We start from the raw sequence: 15492 nt of genomic DNA, 5'->3' as shown, positions 1-15492 counted from the left end.
TGTCCCGGCCTCCTGCGGACTCACCCTCCTTTTCACAGGCCTCGATTGTGTATGGCCCCAGCAGAGACAAAACTACCCATGAGCAGAGGTTACCCCCAGCCGGTACAGGTCAGAGGCATTCTGGGGGAGAAGAGAAGAGGGGGGCGGAGGGGAAGTAAGGGGCACACGAAGAAAGAGGGAAGTGAGGATGGGGGTGGGAGAATGGAGTAGTGAAAGTTGGTGGGGATCATTTATGAGGAGAGATTCTTCAAGTCCAAGACTGTGACTGGTCACCTCGCCTTCAAGCAAATCGCTTTCGAAAACTGTTTCACTGGACGAATGGGAGCTATACTAATGGGAAGTTGAACATGAAGTGTGTGAATTATCAAAAAAATAAAATGCTTCTCTATCATTCTTCCAAAATCTATAGGCCTAAGGTTCCGAGGCTTTCAATGGGATGGCCTCTAATTTGACACTACAAGATTTTGAAAAATTACAAATGGGTTGTGCTTTAGGCACCAAATGGAAGCTTTCTCCAGCAATTTTTCACTTATTGAATTGTGAGCCCTCCAAGAAAAGTAACTATTTTGGCTCACGCAACCCAGAGTTACCAAGGAATGGGAACAGCATGTTTGCAGTGTAGTATGGTTAGCATCCTGGACCTTGCTGGAAGAATATGAGTTTGAAGAGGTCCTTTCCTTCCCTCAGAAGTGTTCCTAAACCTTCTGTGACTCCTAGCTCAGTCCAAAGAAGCCCATAGACCCTTTCTCAAAAGACTGTTCTTACTATGCAGGGTTACAGAGGAAGGTAATCACATTCAAATAGAGCTCTCAAAATGGTTTTTAAAACACCTTTGCAACATAGTATACATGTCTTTTAATGACTTCATTATGTAAATAGCATTAATTTCAGAATAGTGATGAGCAAGAGTGATCATTTTGAGAACTGTGAAAACATGATAAGAAAATATGATATGGAAATATCTGTGGTTGGTGGCCATTGGTGACAAAGTCACAGGCAGGGTTAATACCTTTGTGGTTGTGTTTGCCTGGGTTTTTTATATTACAGAATGTAAGTTTCAAGCTTCTCTGGTGGCTCAGTTGGTGATGAATCTGCCTGAAATGCAGGAGACCCAGGTTTGATCCCTGGGTCAGGAAGGTCCCATGGAGAAGGGAATGGCAACCCACTCCAGTATTCCTGCCTGGAGAATCCCACCAACAGAGGAGCCTGGTGGGCTACTGCCCACGGGGTTGCAAAGAGTCAGACATGACTGAGGGACTAACCCACACACTCAAGTTTCAGGTATAGGTTAGTGAAAATACAGATGTAAGCTTTTTCCATCCAAGTTCATAGATGCCCTAACATTTTATCTGTGGACAAGAAATCCAGCTAAAGGCAAGATGAAGTTCAGGACCTACTGGCCTAGGGCTAAACTGAGAGGTATGGGCCAGGATTCACCGTACCCTCACTGTGAAACTTTCTTGGGAAAGTCAAGTTTTTTCTTCTCCTGTCCTGAAGCTCCGGAAACGTTTTGTAAAACAATTTAAAACCATGTCCTTTTTTCAGGACAAGCCTGATGTCCAAAGATTAATAAGCACCTTTGATGTGTTTCTTCAACAGGAATTATTGTTGCAAAAAAAAGGGTTAGTTAATGGACTAATTATGAATTTTAATCAGGATCTCGTTTCAGTTACCTTAGGTTGGCTGAGCTTTAGTGTCAAGGCTTTTCTTTTCAAAGGATGCCCGGGGAGGGTTTGTGTTCCCCTCACTTTTGCATTTTGGACGCACACTGGCTCAGAGACAACTGGGCTGGGCGCACACACATCCCCCTTCCCCCTCCCCAAGCCCGCCTCGGTTCCTCACGGGGGAGCTGTCATCTTGCAACCCAATCATCACATGCCATTGCAGGGGCAACCCGGCAGGAGGGCCCCCCTCTAAATGCCTCCCAGCCCTCGCGCGGTCCAGGCCAGGCCACGGCGCCGACACACAGGAGCCGGGCTGGGTCCCCGGGTCTCCGGCTCTCCGCAGGGGAGCGACGAGCGCGCCTGCCGACGCCCACGCCCCCTACATTTTGGGCGCACACTCGGGCGCACACCCCTGCGCGCGCGCGCCGCCACACTCGGGCGTACGCACGCCGCTGTCGGGCCAGGGATTGCCGTGTCGGCGGCGGCCCGGAGTGGTCCGGGGCGCTCAGCCGGGTCTCCCTCCAGGGCTCCGCCGGCCGCCCCGCCCCGCCCCGCCCCTCGAACCCGCCGAGCCGAGCGCGCCTGGGGCTGCAAAGTTTTGCCTTCAGTCCGCAGTCGGCTCTGCGTGGCTCCGGATTGCCGTGACCGCTGGCCTTACCGTGCGCCCGGCTGTGCGCCCCGCTCTGCCCCGCGCCCCGCGCGGATCTCGGCATCCCGAGCCCCCGCCTGCGTGCGCAGTCAGCGTGCCCTCCTGCTGCAGGGTCTGTTCTCAGCCTCCTGTGCGTCCTCGATCTCCGTTCTCCTCCTCCCCGGCGGCTCTGGCCCCTTCGCCTCCGCCACCCATCATGGCTCGTGGCCCCGCTCGGACCAGCCTGGGACCCAGGTCCCAACAGCTGCCGCTGCTGTCGCTACTGCTGCTGCTGCTGCTCCGGGACGCGGACGGCAGCCACACGGCCGCCGCTCGGCCTGCCCCGCCCGCGGCCGCCGACGGCCTTGCAGGGGACAAGAACCCCCAGCGGTCTCCAGGAGACGTGGCCGCTGCACAGAGCCCAGGCGCCCAGGACATGGTTGCTGTCCACATGCTCCGGCTTTATGAGAAATACAGCCGAAGGGGCGCGAGGCCGGGAGGGGGCAACACGGTCCGCAGTTTCCGTGCCCGGCTGGGTAAGTAGAGGGGGCCCCCCACTCCCCTTCTCCTTGGCCTCCGGCCCTCCTCGCTTGTCCATCCTCTCACATCCCTGCACCTTTGCTTTTCCTCTGCCGTTCACTGACGCGTTCATTCATTCTTTCACTAACTATTCCGCCTTCCCCCTCCTCGCCCCTCCGGGCCCCCAGCACTCTATGCCAGGCCCTGAGCCTCCAGTGGGAACGCCGGAGTGACACAGAGTGACAAATTTCCTGCCCCTGGGGTGCCACTAGGCCTGCGAAGGTGGAAAACTTGCTGGACATAGACCACCCCACCCACAAGGCTGTAAGCACAGGATGAAGGTGGCACTGGGCTGGCAGAGCTCTGTGGGTAGTTCCCAGTGATCCCTCTGTGGGTAGAGGGTGAGGGTGGGGGCTGGGGGGGATCCATGTAGAGGGTTTAGTTATGCGGACTCTTGACAGGTGAGGCAGGTGCCGGGGAGAGCCCGCCAGGTGGGTATAATGCAGCCCTGAAGGAAGTGCTGGCACTGGGCCCAGGCACGTATAGTTGGGGCATTTAGTGGGCATGGGGTTGGGAGGCAGGGTGGACAGAGAATGGGGTTGAGTGCCCAGCCTTGGGTACACGGGACTGAAGTCTGCTGAGCACTAGCATGAAGTGTTCAACCATGGTGATTTGAGGAAAGGTCTAGAAGCTCGGGCAGTGGGGGTTCCCCTTTTCTCTCCTGCCCTTGCCCCTCCTGGGTAGACCCTTTCCCCTCTCCCCACACCCTGGATGAAACTGGACAGAGATCATTTGCAGACCCCTGCCCTCCTTGCTTCCGAGAGCCCTTCAGAATCCAGCTTCCACTGATTGCCCGCTCAGCCTGGGCTACCTCTGCAGGCCCTGAGTGAGCAGAGGGGAGAGGTGTGCCTGGTGGCAGGAGCTGAGGGAAGACCCTCATTGTCATGGAGATTACTCATGGTCTCAGAATGCCATTGCAGAAAACGTGGGTAGGGGTTCCCTGCAGCCCTTGTGAAGGAGGAGGCCATCCATCAGGGGAAAGATCATTGCTCTGTAAGGCCCCTTTTGAGGTGGAGGGGAACAAGCCCAGCACTGGGTAGCCAGACAGCCCGGGGTCAGATCTGCCATCTCCCTGTTGATCACTGGGTGTGTGATTTGGGGTAACACAGCCATGACATAGAGCCAAATCCCAGAAGTTGGTCTCCCAGAAATGTATACTGGGAACTCCTGCCACAGAGGCCTCTCCCCCACCCCACTCCCATCCCCTACTGGACAGACTCACTAGGTCAGTGTTCCTGGGTTCCAAGCCAACCAGCTCTAACTTCATCCTCCCTGGTGCCTTTAGTTACATCTTGGGGCACACTTCTGGAGTATTATTATTAAGCCACTCAAGATGCATTTAGCATGACTGTGACCTTGGGCAAACGGCTAAAATGAAGCTCTGTGGACTTGCGTGTACTCATCTACAGAATTGGCTGGTCATGACAGTGTCTTCCCTGTGGAGTTGCAGGAAAGATGACACGAAATGATATGTGTAAGCCCGGAGCCCAGCACTGTCTGGGTTAGGTGTTGGTACATTGTATTTCCCCATATACAAAACATTTGTGTTCACAGAGGTGTAGACTTGACCTTGCGTCCATTAATTCAGTCCCCAAAGCCTTGCAGCTGGGGAACGCAAGGCTGGCAAGGTTACTGCTGCAATAAGAGGCGAATATGACCGCTGAGCCCACCTGGCTCCTACAGGCCCAGGCATGAAGGTGCACGATGTGTTTCCCTGGTTTCATAGACTGGGGGTCGAGGAACAGTGAGGCAACAGTTAGCCCTGAGAAGAACGTGGTGGCAGTACTTCAGATCCAGCCCTCTGACTTTACAGATAAAGAGACTCAGGCCAGGGCAGGCAGGACTGTTCACAGCGGCAGTGGTTGGCACTGTCTGTTTGTCAGGATCAGGCTGTTTTCACTGCTAGTCCCTCTGCAAACTCCCATCAAAACTGAGCCTAGGATTTAGGAGACAGAGGGTGGAACAGACAATTACTCTGTTAGGCAGATCAGAATTATTCTGGACCAGTGTTGGATTTTCTGATAAATCCAGCACTCTTGTTTGGAACCACCTGGCAGTCATGGGTAGAAGCCCCAGCTCCACCAGCTACTGGCTGTGTGCTGCAGCACGCATGACGATGCCTCTCTGAGCACTGATTTCTTTTCACATAGAGGCAAGGTGACGATTCAGTGGGTTGAGCTAAATTTTGTGTCTGACTCAGGAAGCTTGGTTTCTCATCCCCTCCCTTGATTTCCTTAAGTTGGTTTGTACCCAGCTCCTGGGCAGCCCTCAGAGGTGCCTGCTTCATGGCCCGTGACCCTGCTGTGAGGAGGTGTGAGCCTGGGCAGGACTCCTCATTTTATGAATGAGGCACAGATGTAAGGGTTTCAGCTCTGGATCATGGCAGTGCCAGCCTGCTCCAGGACGGCGGCCTCTGCTGTCTCATTGGGGTGGTCCCTGCAGCCTGTGTTGCAGTGGAATCATGTCCTCTGCCTGCCAACAGGCAGCACAGCTCAGATTCCAAGTGCAGGCTGGGAGCTGGACCAAATCCTGAATCTGTGACCTGGGCCAGGGACTGAGCTTGTCCATGACTCAGTTTTGTCAGTTCTAAAATGAAGCTAATCATGTTCTCTTCCTCATAGGGCTTTTCAAATGGATTGCAGTAAGTCCAGTGCTTAACACCGCCTGGCACGTGTAAGTCCAGTAATGTGTTAGCTCTGCCATTATTACTCCAGCCGCCTCGCTCCTTCCCTCCCTTCCACTGCTCCCTGAAGCATGTCTTGTTCCCTACAAGTCCATGTCAACGGAGGGAGCTTCTGAACTTGACTGTAAAGGTTAAAAGTTAAACACCTCCAGCCCCAAACAATCTGCACTTAAGTCTAGGCCTTTCCACCTACCCCATAGGATATTGGGCAAGTTACTTAACCTCTCTGAGGTTGGTGTCATCTCCAAAATGCGAGTAATGATACATACCCGTCTATCAATAATGTGAAAAGTCACATTCAGTTACCGAAGTCCTTCCTGAGCACCTCATTCAGTGGCAGATGCTGTGAGCCCAAAGGACACAAAGAAGCAAAGACTATCGGCCCTTTCCAGAAAAGCTCAGAGAAGGCGATGGCACCCCACTCCAGTACTCTTGCCTGGAAAATCCCATGGACGGAGGAGCCTGGTGGGCTGCAGTCCATGGGGTCGCTGAGAGTTGGACACGACTGAGTGGCTTCACTTTCACTTTTCACTTTCATGCATTGGAGAAGGAAATGGCAACCCACTCCAGTGCTCTTGCCTGGAGAATCCCAGGGACGGGGGAGCCTGGTGGGCTGCCGTCTATGGGGTCGCACAGAGTCGGACACGACTGAAGCGACTTAGCAGCAGCGGCAGCAGCAGAACAGCTCACAGCTGGTTGAGAAGGAAGAAGTGAACAGAAGAATGTGAGCATCGGGACAAGTAGAACAGTGGAGTAAGAACGGGCTGGGGCTGGGCTTCAGGAGCCCCAAGGGACAGCACTCACCCAGCAGGGGAAGGGCTGATGGGGAGGGGCTGGAGAAGCCTCCACAGAGCAGGGGGAGCACCAGACAGATTCTGAAGAGCAGAGGGTGTCAGCCAGGTATGGGAGTGAAGCCTGCCCCCGCGCACCGGGACCCCTGAGGAGTTTATTCCATGAGGAAATAACAGGAGGAGAGAGTTGGGAAATGAAAGTGGTCCATCAAGGCCATCAAGAGCTTTGAGTGTGATGAATTTGCCTATAGGCAGTGGGGCAGCATAGAGTGTGTGTGCGGGGGTCGAGGGTGGAGAAGAGAAGAGGAGAGAGGAGAGATTATGGGAGTAGTGCACACTATGCAAAAATCATGGAAAATCACAGTAAGGAAAAGAAGTTATCCCCAATCACAACCCAGATATGACCGGAGTTAATATTTTGTGGAATATTACATAGAGTTTTTATTCTAATGGGATTATATTTTCAACATGCATGTTAAACTTGCCATATTTTTCACTCTTATTTGAAGTTCCTGGGGTGCTTTTTCATTACTGGTCATCCTGAATTGTTTTTTTTTGCTTTTTTGGCCATTTGCAAATTTTCCTGTGGGAATCACTTCATCCTCTTGGGGTTCTTGTCTTTTTCTTAGTGATGTGTAGAGCTTGTGAAGGATGTTGGCCCTTCATCCGTGACAGATGGTTTCCTTGTGAAGGGTGAGGGTCGGTGTGAGGGTGACTGGGTGCTGGGGTCACACAGGCAGTCGTCAGGTTGTAGGCAAAGACAGTGGTGGAAAGATGCAGCGTTCAGGGTGGTTGTGGAGAAACAAGATGCAGCCACTGGGGTTGGTTGGGTGCAGGAGGAAAGGAGGCTGTGAAAATTCTCAGGCTCCATGTGGAGAGCGTGGAGAGGTGGCAATGCCTCCTGTTGGGCAGAAGGACAGTGGTCAGGGGTGTGGCGTCCTAAGTGTAGCCGAAGCTTGTGAAACCAAATGACCCTGTGTTCCAAGCACGTGCTGTGTGCCAGCCAGCTTGTTGAGAGTGTGCAGGAAGCGTGCACACAGTCTGCCTCGTCGACTGAGGCACAGAGAGGCTGTGGGACTCGCCTAAGGCCCCGTAGCTAGTCAGTGATGAAGCAGGGTTTACACCCTGACTCTGGAGCCTGCCTAAAAATAGCCGCTCAGTACACATTAGTCCTCTTTGCTTCTCTGCACGCCCACTGACTGGCCCACCGCTACCCGCTTCCAGCTTATTATGTTGGTGCTTGCATCTTCAGTCTGGCGTTCTCATGCTGGTTTCCCTGATGGCTGTTTCAGGGGCAATAGGTGAAGGGGCAGATCTCCAAATAGATTCTGTTTCTACTGAGCAGAGCAGTCTGAGGGTTCCCTTGGCCAGCAGGGAGCCTGGAGCACCCACTGGGCTAGAGCCCTTTCCCTGCCTCTTTCCCCTCCAATCCCATCCCTAGCAAGTCCGGAGGAGGTTGAGTGCCCAGTAGGGTGGACCTGATTAAGGTTCTAAGACTTCCAAAGATTCATAGAGAGATCAACTTGTCTAAATCAGGTCCTTTCTTTACTGGAGAGTCAGAATGCAAAATCATCCAAGTAATGACTTGTGTTTGCAAAATATTTTAAGATTTCACAGCCCATCACCTTTGTTAATTAGCTATTAGGCAGATCCAGATTCTATCCAAGGTACTTGGTTGGGGAGGATGGAGAGTGCGTGGGCTTGGGGTCAAACAGGCCTGGAAGCGTACTCTGATCCTGCCCCTTACCAGCTGGGGGACTTTAGGCAAGTTATGTAGTCATGTACCCTCTCTGAAGCTCCATGTTTTTGTCCATTTGCCATCTCTGCTGCCCTGATTATGAACATAAAGAATCAAGCCTGCTTATATGCTTGGAACTTTCAGTTTCCTGAATGGTAAACAATATTATTCCCATTTTAAAGATGAGAAAACTAAGGCTCAAAGGGAAGTAACTGGACAAAAGTCCTCCCGTGCAGTGCCTCCAGCTGAATTTGCATAATTGGCTGTGTTTTTCCGAAGAAAGAGACTTTCTGGACTTCTTTCAGGATGTTTGCTGAGCCCCAGGGCAGCAGGCCAGGAACCCTCTTTGTTCAGTGAAGCAGATTGATCTAGCAAAGACCCCTTCCTACCCTACCATTCAGCATGCATTTCTGAGCAGTGACAATCACTTAGGCATTGCACTAGGATCTAGAGATACAGCAGTGTACTCAGCTGCAAAGCCCTGCCCTCTTGAACATTGTGTTCTAGGGGGAAACAGAAAAAGTTACAATGAAATATATATTAGCTTGTCCCAAAGTGATGTGAAGACAAATGAAGCCCAGGACAGACAGAGTGATGGGGCTGCTCCCCCAGCCAGGGAGACCAGTAGGGATGCTGCTTGGCGGAGCCCTGCAGGAGAGAAGCACCGTGCTTCCGTGGGGGAAGTGATAACGGCAGAAGGAACAGCTGGGACAAAGCCCTGAGATGGGAGTTTCATGTGTGGATGGAGAGGAGGCCAGGGTGACTGGGGCAGAGATGGGGTTGCAGAGGGCAGATGCAACCGGGAGGTAGGCAGGCCGGGTCATAGGGCCTTGGTAAGAGGTTGAGTTTTTTTGAGGGGGCGCTATGGAGAGCTCTGAGCAGGATGGTGACCTGATGCTGAGAACACCCAGCCCACGGGGGGGCCTCATGTGGACAGTGTCCTGTGAAGCTGTGACAGGCACTGCAGCCGCTCCCAACCATTGCCATCTGTCTCATCCCTGGAATGAACTCGTCTGAGGACCTCTGACCACCTTTGCCAGGACCCTGATTGGCCCAGCACTTAGCCCAAAGTAGAAGTATCCCAAATATTTATCTGGAAAAGAGAGAGAGGCAGGGGAGGGTGCAGGAATGGAGACAGGAATCACAGGAAGGAGGAAGGAAGGCTCTTTTCTAGCTACCGTGAGACGGGAGCCACAGGCACCAGCATGGTTCGCAGGAAGTAGGGGCTTCTTTGTGGGGATTCTCCTTTTGAGCCGGGGCTAATCCAACCTAGGAGACTTCAGGGGGGTGGCCTTTCTCTCAGTCTGGAGTTCCCTGCAATGTAGGGATACAGGCACAGTCAGAGCTGGGCCAGTCTGTGGCCCTTCAGGCCACTGAAGGCTTGGGGGTTACCCACCCATACAGTTCCAAGCAGGGAGGGTCTTCATATAGCGGGCCGCCTAGTGAAGGCCAAGCTGCCTATGGCCAAAGGCATTCAAGCCAAATGGAGGAAAGACTCCTGCCTGCCCTGAGTGTAATTGATCAGGCTGCCTGACTGCTAAGATTCCTCCCTCTCTGAGTTCCTGAGGGTGCTCTCCCTGGCTCTCCATCCTAAGAGAGGGGCAGCATGCACCATTGCCCTCCTGTACCCCATGCAGAAATAACCTCCAGGGCAGGCCGTACTCTCCTCGTCTACATCACGTCTTGCCACCCAGGGGACAGTCCTCCCAGCACCTTCGTCTGGTCATACACACCTCAAGTCAAGGTTGCTGTCCTGACCTTGGTGGTCCCAGTTATACTTCCTTAGTCCCTCTCTTGCCCTCTACTTTGTCACTGGAAGGGGAGCCAAGGTGCTTTTCTCCAGAAAGTCCCATCTTGGTTCCCCCCAGTCAGCTGTTTTCCTTCTCATCACACGCTGCAGATGTCTAGGCCAGAGATGCTTGCATCCTGCTGTGAAGAGCCAGCTCTTTGGAAAGAGTCCGAAATGTCTACCCTCAAGCTTCCTAAGTGTTCTCCAGCAAAGAACCTGTTAGCAGAAGGACGGAGTTGACTTGAATTGGGTAAAAGAAAAGTTCTTCCTCAGCTGTGTGAGCTGGACCACTGACTGAGAGGGGCCTGCACTGGTGTAGGAGGCTCTTGCTCTGCCAGCCTGGGTCATCTGGGTAAAAGTGGTGAGGAAGCACATTTAGGGCATTCCTCCTCTGTGCCTGGCACCTTATAGATGTTATTTATTTAATCCTCCAAGCATTCAGGTGAGACAGAGATTCTAGGTCCCTCTGAGGCAGATGAGCAAGGTGTTGTCCCATTAGGGCCTGGAAGCCTGGTTCCTAGGGTCTTTCCCAGCTGGAAGGGTGGGGCTGCCTTGTTGGTGATCTTGTGCGGGTCAACCCCAGATGTGTTTGAGGGATCCTGGTCCTTATCATGGGTCTGGCCTCTGGAGAGCAACCTGATGTTGGAGGTTCTACGGAGTGACCTGCTGCAACCCTGATAATGTTCTTTCTTTGTAAAACAAGTTCAAAAGGCCTTGGGCAGAGTGAATAGCAGACACTGGAACAGCTGTGTTCTTAAGTTCAGTTTTTCTCAGAAGCCACTCAGAATGCAGGTACAGCGTGAGGGACGCTATTTAATTTACCTCATTTGGACAAAGGACTGCATTTAATGTCTATAAAATAGAGGGCTGTGCAAATACAAGAGGCAGCGGAGGCGGGGTCGGGGGGGCACTACTGTCAGCAGGGCTTGGATCCAACCCAAGCTATCCCAGATACCTCATTCCAGCTTGTCTCATGAATGAAGGTGGTGGGAACGCTTGTTCAGTGAGGGGCATCAGAGCGCAGGGGTGGGACTGGGAGCTTCAGCGTGCAGCAACCCGGACCCTGTCTGCCGGCTTTTTTTCTTCCTTTCCTTGTAATGGGATGTGGACAATCCCTAACCTCTCTGACCTTAATCCCGCCTACTCATCTGGTCACTGAAAATAGCAAAGGGTGCCCTCATGCGTTCAATGTGAGAATTACAGGGGATGCGGAAAGCCTGGCTGGCCTGGAAGCGCCCCCATCGACAGGCGTTCCTCCTCCAGAACTTGAGGAGGGAGGCCTTGTAAACACGGGGCTTATCCAGGAGACAACTTAACAGGCTGTGGTCTGTCCTTCCCTTACAGAAGTGGTCAACCAGAAGGCCGTGTATTTCTTCAACCTGACTTCCATGCAGGATTCAGAAATGATCCTGACGGCCACATTCCACTTCTACGCAGAGCCACGGTGGCCCCCTGCGCGTGAGGCGCCCTGCAAACAGCGGGCCAAGAATGCATCCTGCCGCCTGCTGCCCCCTGGCCCCCCCGCACGCCAGCACTTGCTCTTCCGCAGCCTTTCGCAGAACACGGCCACTCAAGGGCTGCTCCGTGGGGCCACGGCCCTGCCACCCCCGCCGCGAGGCCTGTGGCAGGCCAAGGACATCTCCCTCATTGTCAAGGCGGCCCGCCGCGATGGCGAGCTGCTCCTGTCTGCTCAGCTGGATTCTGGAGAGAAGGACACAGGAGTGCCCAGGCTCGGCCCTCACGCACCCTACATTCTCATCTATGCCAATGACCTGGCCATCTCAGAGCCCAACAGCGTGTCAGTGACACTGCAAAGATACGACCCCTTCCAGGCTGGGGACCCAGAGCCTGGTGCAGCCCCCAACAGCTCAGCAGACCCCCGCGTGCGCCGGGCCACACAGGCCCCCGGGCCCCTCCAGAACAACGAGCTGCCTGGGCTGGATGAGAGGCCAGCACATACCCCCCATGGCCAGCACTACCACAAGCACGAGCTGTGGCCCAGCCCCTTCCGTGCACTGAAGCCTCGGCCAGGCCGCAAGGACCGCAGGAAGAAGGGCCAGGATGTGTTCATGGCCTCCTCGCAGGTGCTGGACTTCGATGAGAAGACGATGCAGAAAGCCCGGAAGAAGCAATGGGATGAGCCACGGGTCTGCTCCCGGAGGTATCTGAAGGTGGACTTCGCGGACATAGGGTGGAATGAGTGGGTCATCTCACCCAAGTCCTTCGACGCCTACTACTGCTCGGGGGCCTGCGAGTTCCCGATGCCCAAGGTAGGGTCGCCCTGCTGTGCTCCGCTCGCTGTCATCTCAGCTCTGCCCTCGTAGGCGAGTCCTTCTGCCTCCTCACTCTGTTCCCTGTCTGTAAGCAGGGATAATAACACCTCCCATCCATCTGAGCCAGAGAATAGCTAGACAGGCATGCCCAAATGGCAGCCTGTTGGGTGGATACAACCCACAGATGGATGCTGTCTGGCTGTCCTTTTGAAAGTGTTGCCTTCATAGCATTGGAATTTTAAATCAGAACCTGTCTTCTTTTGCAGAGCAGGAGATCCTTCCTTTCAGGTGTGTGTTTCCACACAGCAAATCACAGAGGTTGCGTGGACGCTGGCCGTTCCCCCATTCCTCCCCCCGCCCCACCCCGCACACAGGTCCAGTCTCTTAAACACCTTCGTTGCCAAGGCTCTTCTAGAAATCTGGCTTGGATTTCAGGGCATGGTGTCTGTAACCAGCAGAGCTGGCCTCGGTGACTTCGCAGTGTAACTCTCCCTGTCCCCACCCTCCCCTCCTCTACTCAGGGCAGAGGCTCACGTGGCAACTAGCTCTCATTGTTCACAAGTCTGCAGGACACACGTGGGACTGTTTGCTCCATTGCACTGACCTGGGTTTTCAGATGCTCACCTCCCCTCTGGGCTGGGCCATGGGTCTGTCCATCCATCTCCCCACAGCCTGAACTGCTGTGGGATGGCTGCCAGAGGATGTCAGCCTCAGCACAGAGCTCACGCTTTCCTCCTACTTAGCACTTCCGCTGAGTTCCAGGTCATGCCTTCCCCTCCAAGAGAGGAAGCCAGTGTGTAAACTCACTGTGAACGCAAATAAATCAGTCAGCTGGGGAAATCCCAGACCCAGACATAGGGCCCTATTAACCTGTTTGGGAATTAAGAGGCTTTTCCTCAAAGCTGTGCATGTGCAGGAGAGAGGAAGGGAGGTGCCTGACAGAGAGACAGGCGTCTGCTGGAAGGATGCAGCCCCAGCAGACGCAGAGGGAGTGTGCGGCAGCCCCCCGCCCCGGCCCCCTCCCCGACCCCGCTGGCTGACCCAGCACTTACCTTATCAGTCTGCCTCACTGTCTTCCCACCTTCCCTGACATTAGTCTGAACTCCCCAAATGCCGGTGTCCCGGCTTCGCTTCCCACCTCCCACCTCCCCACCAGAGACACAGGACAGATAAAACTCTGGCCGACAATGAGCTGAAGCACCTGTAACGTGGTGCTGTTCCTCTTCGGGGAGGTGCTTGAAAAATGGCATTCTCTGTGTTTGCAGCTGGGACCCGGACACTCCTGGATATGAGAGGCTGCCTGGAGAGGGAGGGGGAGAGAGCTGGAGTGGGCCCAGCGAGTGTGGTTTCCAGGCCAAACTACTTTCTAACTGAGGACTCTCGGTCAAGTTATTTAGTCATTTTAAGCCTCAGTTTCACCAATAAAATTAGAATCACACCCACCACATAAGATGGATACGAGGACAAGATGGGGCGATGCCAGTGAAGCAGCACCTGCCACCTCACAGGCAGACCCGCCCGGGAACTGGGTTTTCAGCCCCATCACAGTGGTGCACGTGTGCCTGCTGGCCTTCCCCTCCTGCGTGGAGAGCGCGTCAGTGCTCACTGGACTCTGCAGGCTGGGCGGCTGTGGCCCGAGGCGCATTCTCCAACCTTTTCCCTGGCCTTCCCTCTGGCGCGCCTGGCCAGTTCCAGGTGCTCCCTGGGGATGTGTGACATGCAGCTGTCCTCAAGTGGCCAGTGCCTTCTCCAATGCACCTTCCCTCCAAGAGCCCAAGATTTGGGGGGAAGGGGGTGGGAGGATGCCTTTTGCAAAGGTCTCTAGGACTCAGCCTGTAAGTGACTTCAGAGGAAATATATGCCCAGCCCTGGGATCTCATCTTGTTTTCTTTCTCACTTTTTCTTCTTCACCTTTTCTATGTCCTCAGTCAAGGACGTGAGGCAGCATGGTGGGTGGGTGAGGACTGCGGGGTGGGCAAAGCTCGGAGGTGACCATGCTCCCTTCCCCCTTGTAGATGGTCCGCCCATCCAACCACGCCACCATCCAGAGCATCGTCAGGGCCGTGGGCATTGTCCCGGGCGTCCCAGAGCCATGCTGCGTTCCCGACAAGATGAGCTCTCTTGGGGTCCTTTTCCTGGATGAGAACCGGAATGTGGTTCTGAAGGTGTACCCCAACATGTCCGTGGAGACCTGTGCCTGCCGGTAAGACCAGCTGCTCTGGAGTGGAAGGAGCCTGCCCTGCCCACACACAGCAGGGTAGTATTCTGGGAACCTTCTGGAGTGAGCACTTGATTCAGGGTGCAGCTGCAAAAATAGGGCAGAGCCCGCAGACAGCCATCTGTCACCCCAGGGCATCGCTCTGGGGTCTTTCATTGCTGGTGATTCAGCCTCCTCAATGCCAGTTCGAATCCTTTAAAGGGATCTGGGAATTAAACCTGACCTGATGGCTGCTCACAGCCCATCCCCTCTGCTCTGAAGGCCTGGAAACCAGCCATATCCATATGTTGGGTTTTGTGACCATCATCTCATAACCTGGAAAGAAGACTACAAACGTGAAGGTGCTCACGCCCTTCATATGGAAAGAACCTCTGCTTAAATAATCAGTTTTAGAACACTTTGGGCCACAGAGTGATGCTGGAAAATGGATATGGAATATGATATAAATGGATGTTTCTCAAAATCCACTGCAGATGCTTTTATACATACAGCATGCGCATATAACCAATTTTGGTTTCTTTTTCTTAATATATATTTTATTTTAAAACAAGAAGGAGGGAGTTGACACCATTCCCCCACAGAGGGTGTCATGCTGCTTGCGTGCGCATCCTTTAAACCTGCTTATTGAGATAACCCACACAGCAATAAGTTGGAATACTAAAACATAACCAAGATTTTTATATTTTTGTAAATTATACTTTCTATACTGTAGATTGTGTATGGTATGTGTTTTTATGGAAAGCTAATAAATTAAAGGGACAATGGTATCTTGAAAAACTGAATGTCACCCGTTCCAAAATATGGATGGATCCCCGTGTGTAAGTATGACATTCGGGGTCACCGCCTTCTTTAGGAGCTGAGGCCCCTGTAAGTCATCTCCACACTCTCTCATCTTTAGCCTAAGCTCCAGACACTGGCCACTCCTGTGCCTTCCAAGGTCCTGCTCACTTATACTGCACCTCAGATCCCCACCCCGGGCTTGTCCAGGTAAACACAACCCAGGCACGTTTAGGGGTCTTGCATCCTTAGCTTCAGTGGGGATATCGTTGATGGGGGGTGCTTGAGATATTTAAGGAACATCTATGGTAGCCTGCTCAGAGGTCTTCTTGGAGTAGTTCAAGCAAGAGAC

The 15492-nt window shown here is 53.5% G+C and overlaps 1 protein-coding gene across 1 annotated transcript; it reads left to right on the top strand.

The window, feature by feature from the left end:
- Positions 1-2080: 2080 nt before the first annotated feature.
- GDF10 (growth differentiation factor 10) lies at positions 2081-15140 on the top strand. The gene is made up of 3 exons (XM_069572644.1): positions 2081-2828; positions 11217-12142; positions 14161-15140. The coding sequence occupies exons 1-3, from the start codon at positions 2510-2512 to the stop codon at positions 14350-14352; spliced, it is 1437 nt and encodes a 478-aa protein (XP_069428745.1). The 5' UTR covers positions 2081-2509; the 3' UTR covers positions 14353-15140.
- The last annotated feature ends 352 nt before the right edge of the window (positions 15141-15492 follow it).

Source organism: Ovis canadensis, chromosome 25 (genome assembly GCF_042477335.2).
Source record: "Ovis canadensis isolate MfBH-ARS-UI-01 breed Bighorn chromosome 25, ARS-UI_OviCan_v2, whole genome shotgun sequence".
Classification (NCBI taxonomy): Eukaryota; Metazoa; Chordata; class Mammalia; order Artiodactyla; family Bovidae; genus Ovis; species Ovis canadensis.
This window is presented reverse-complemented; position numbering and strand designations above follow the sequence as displayed.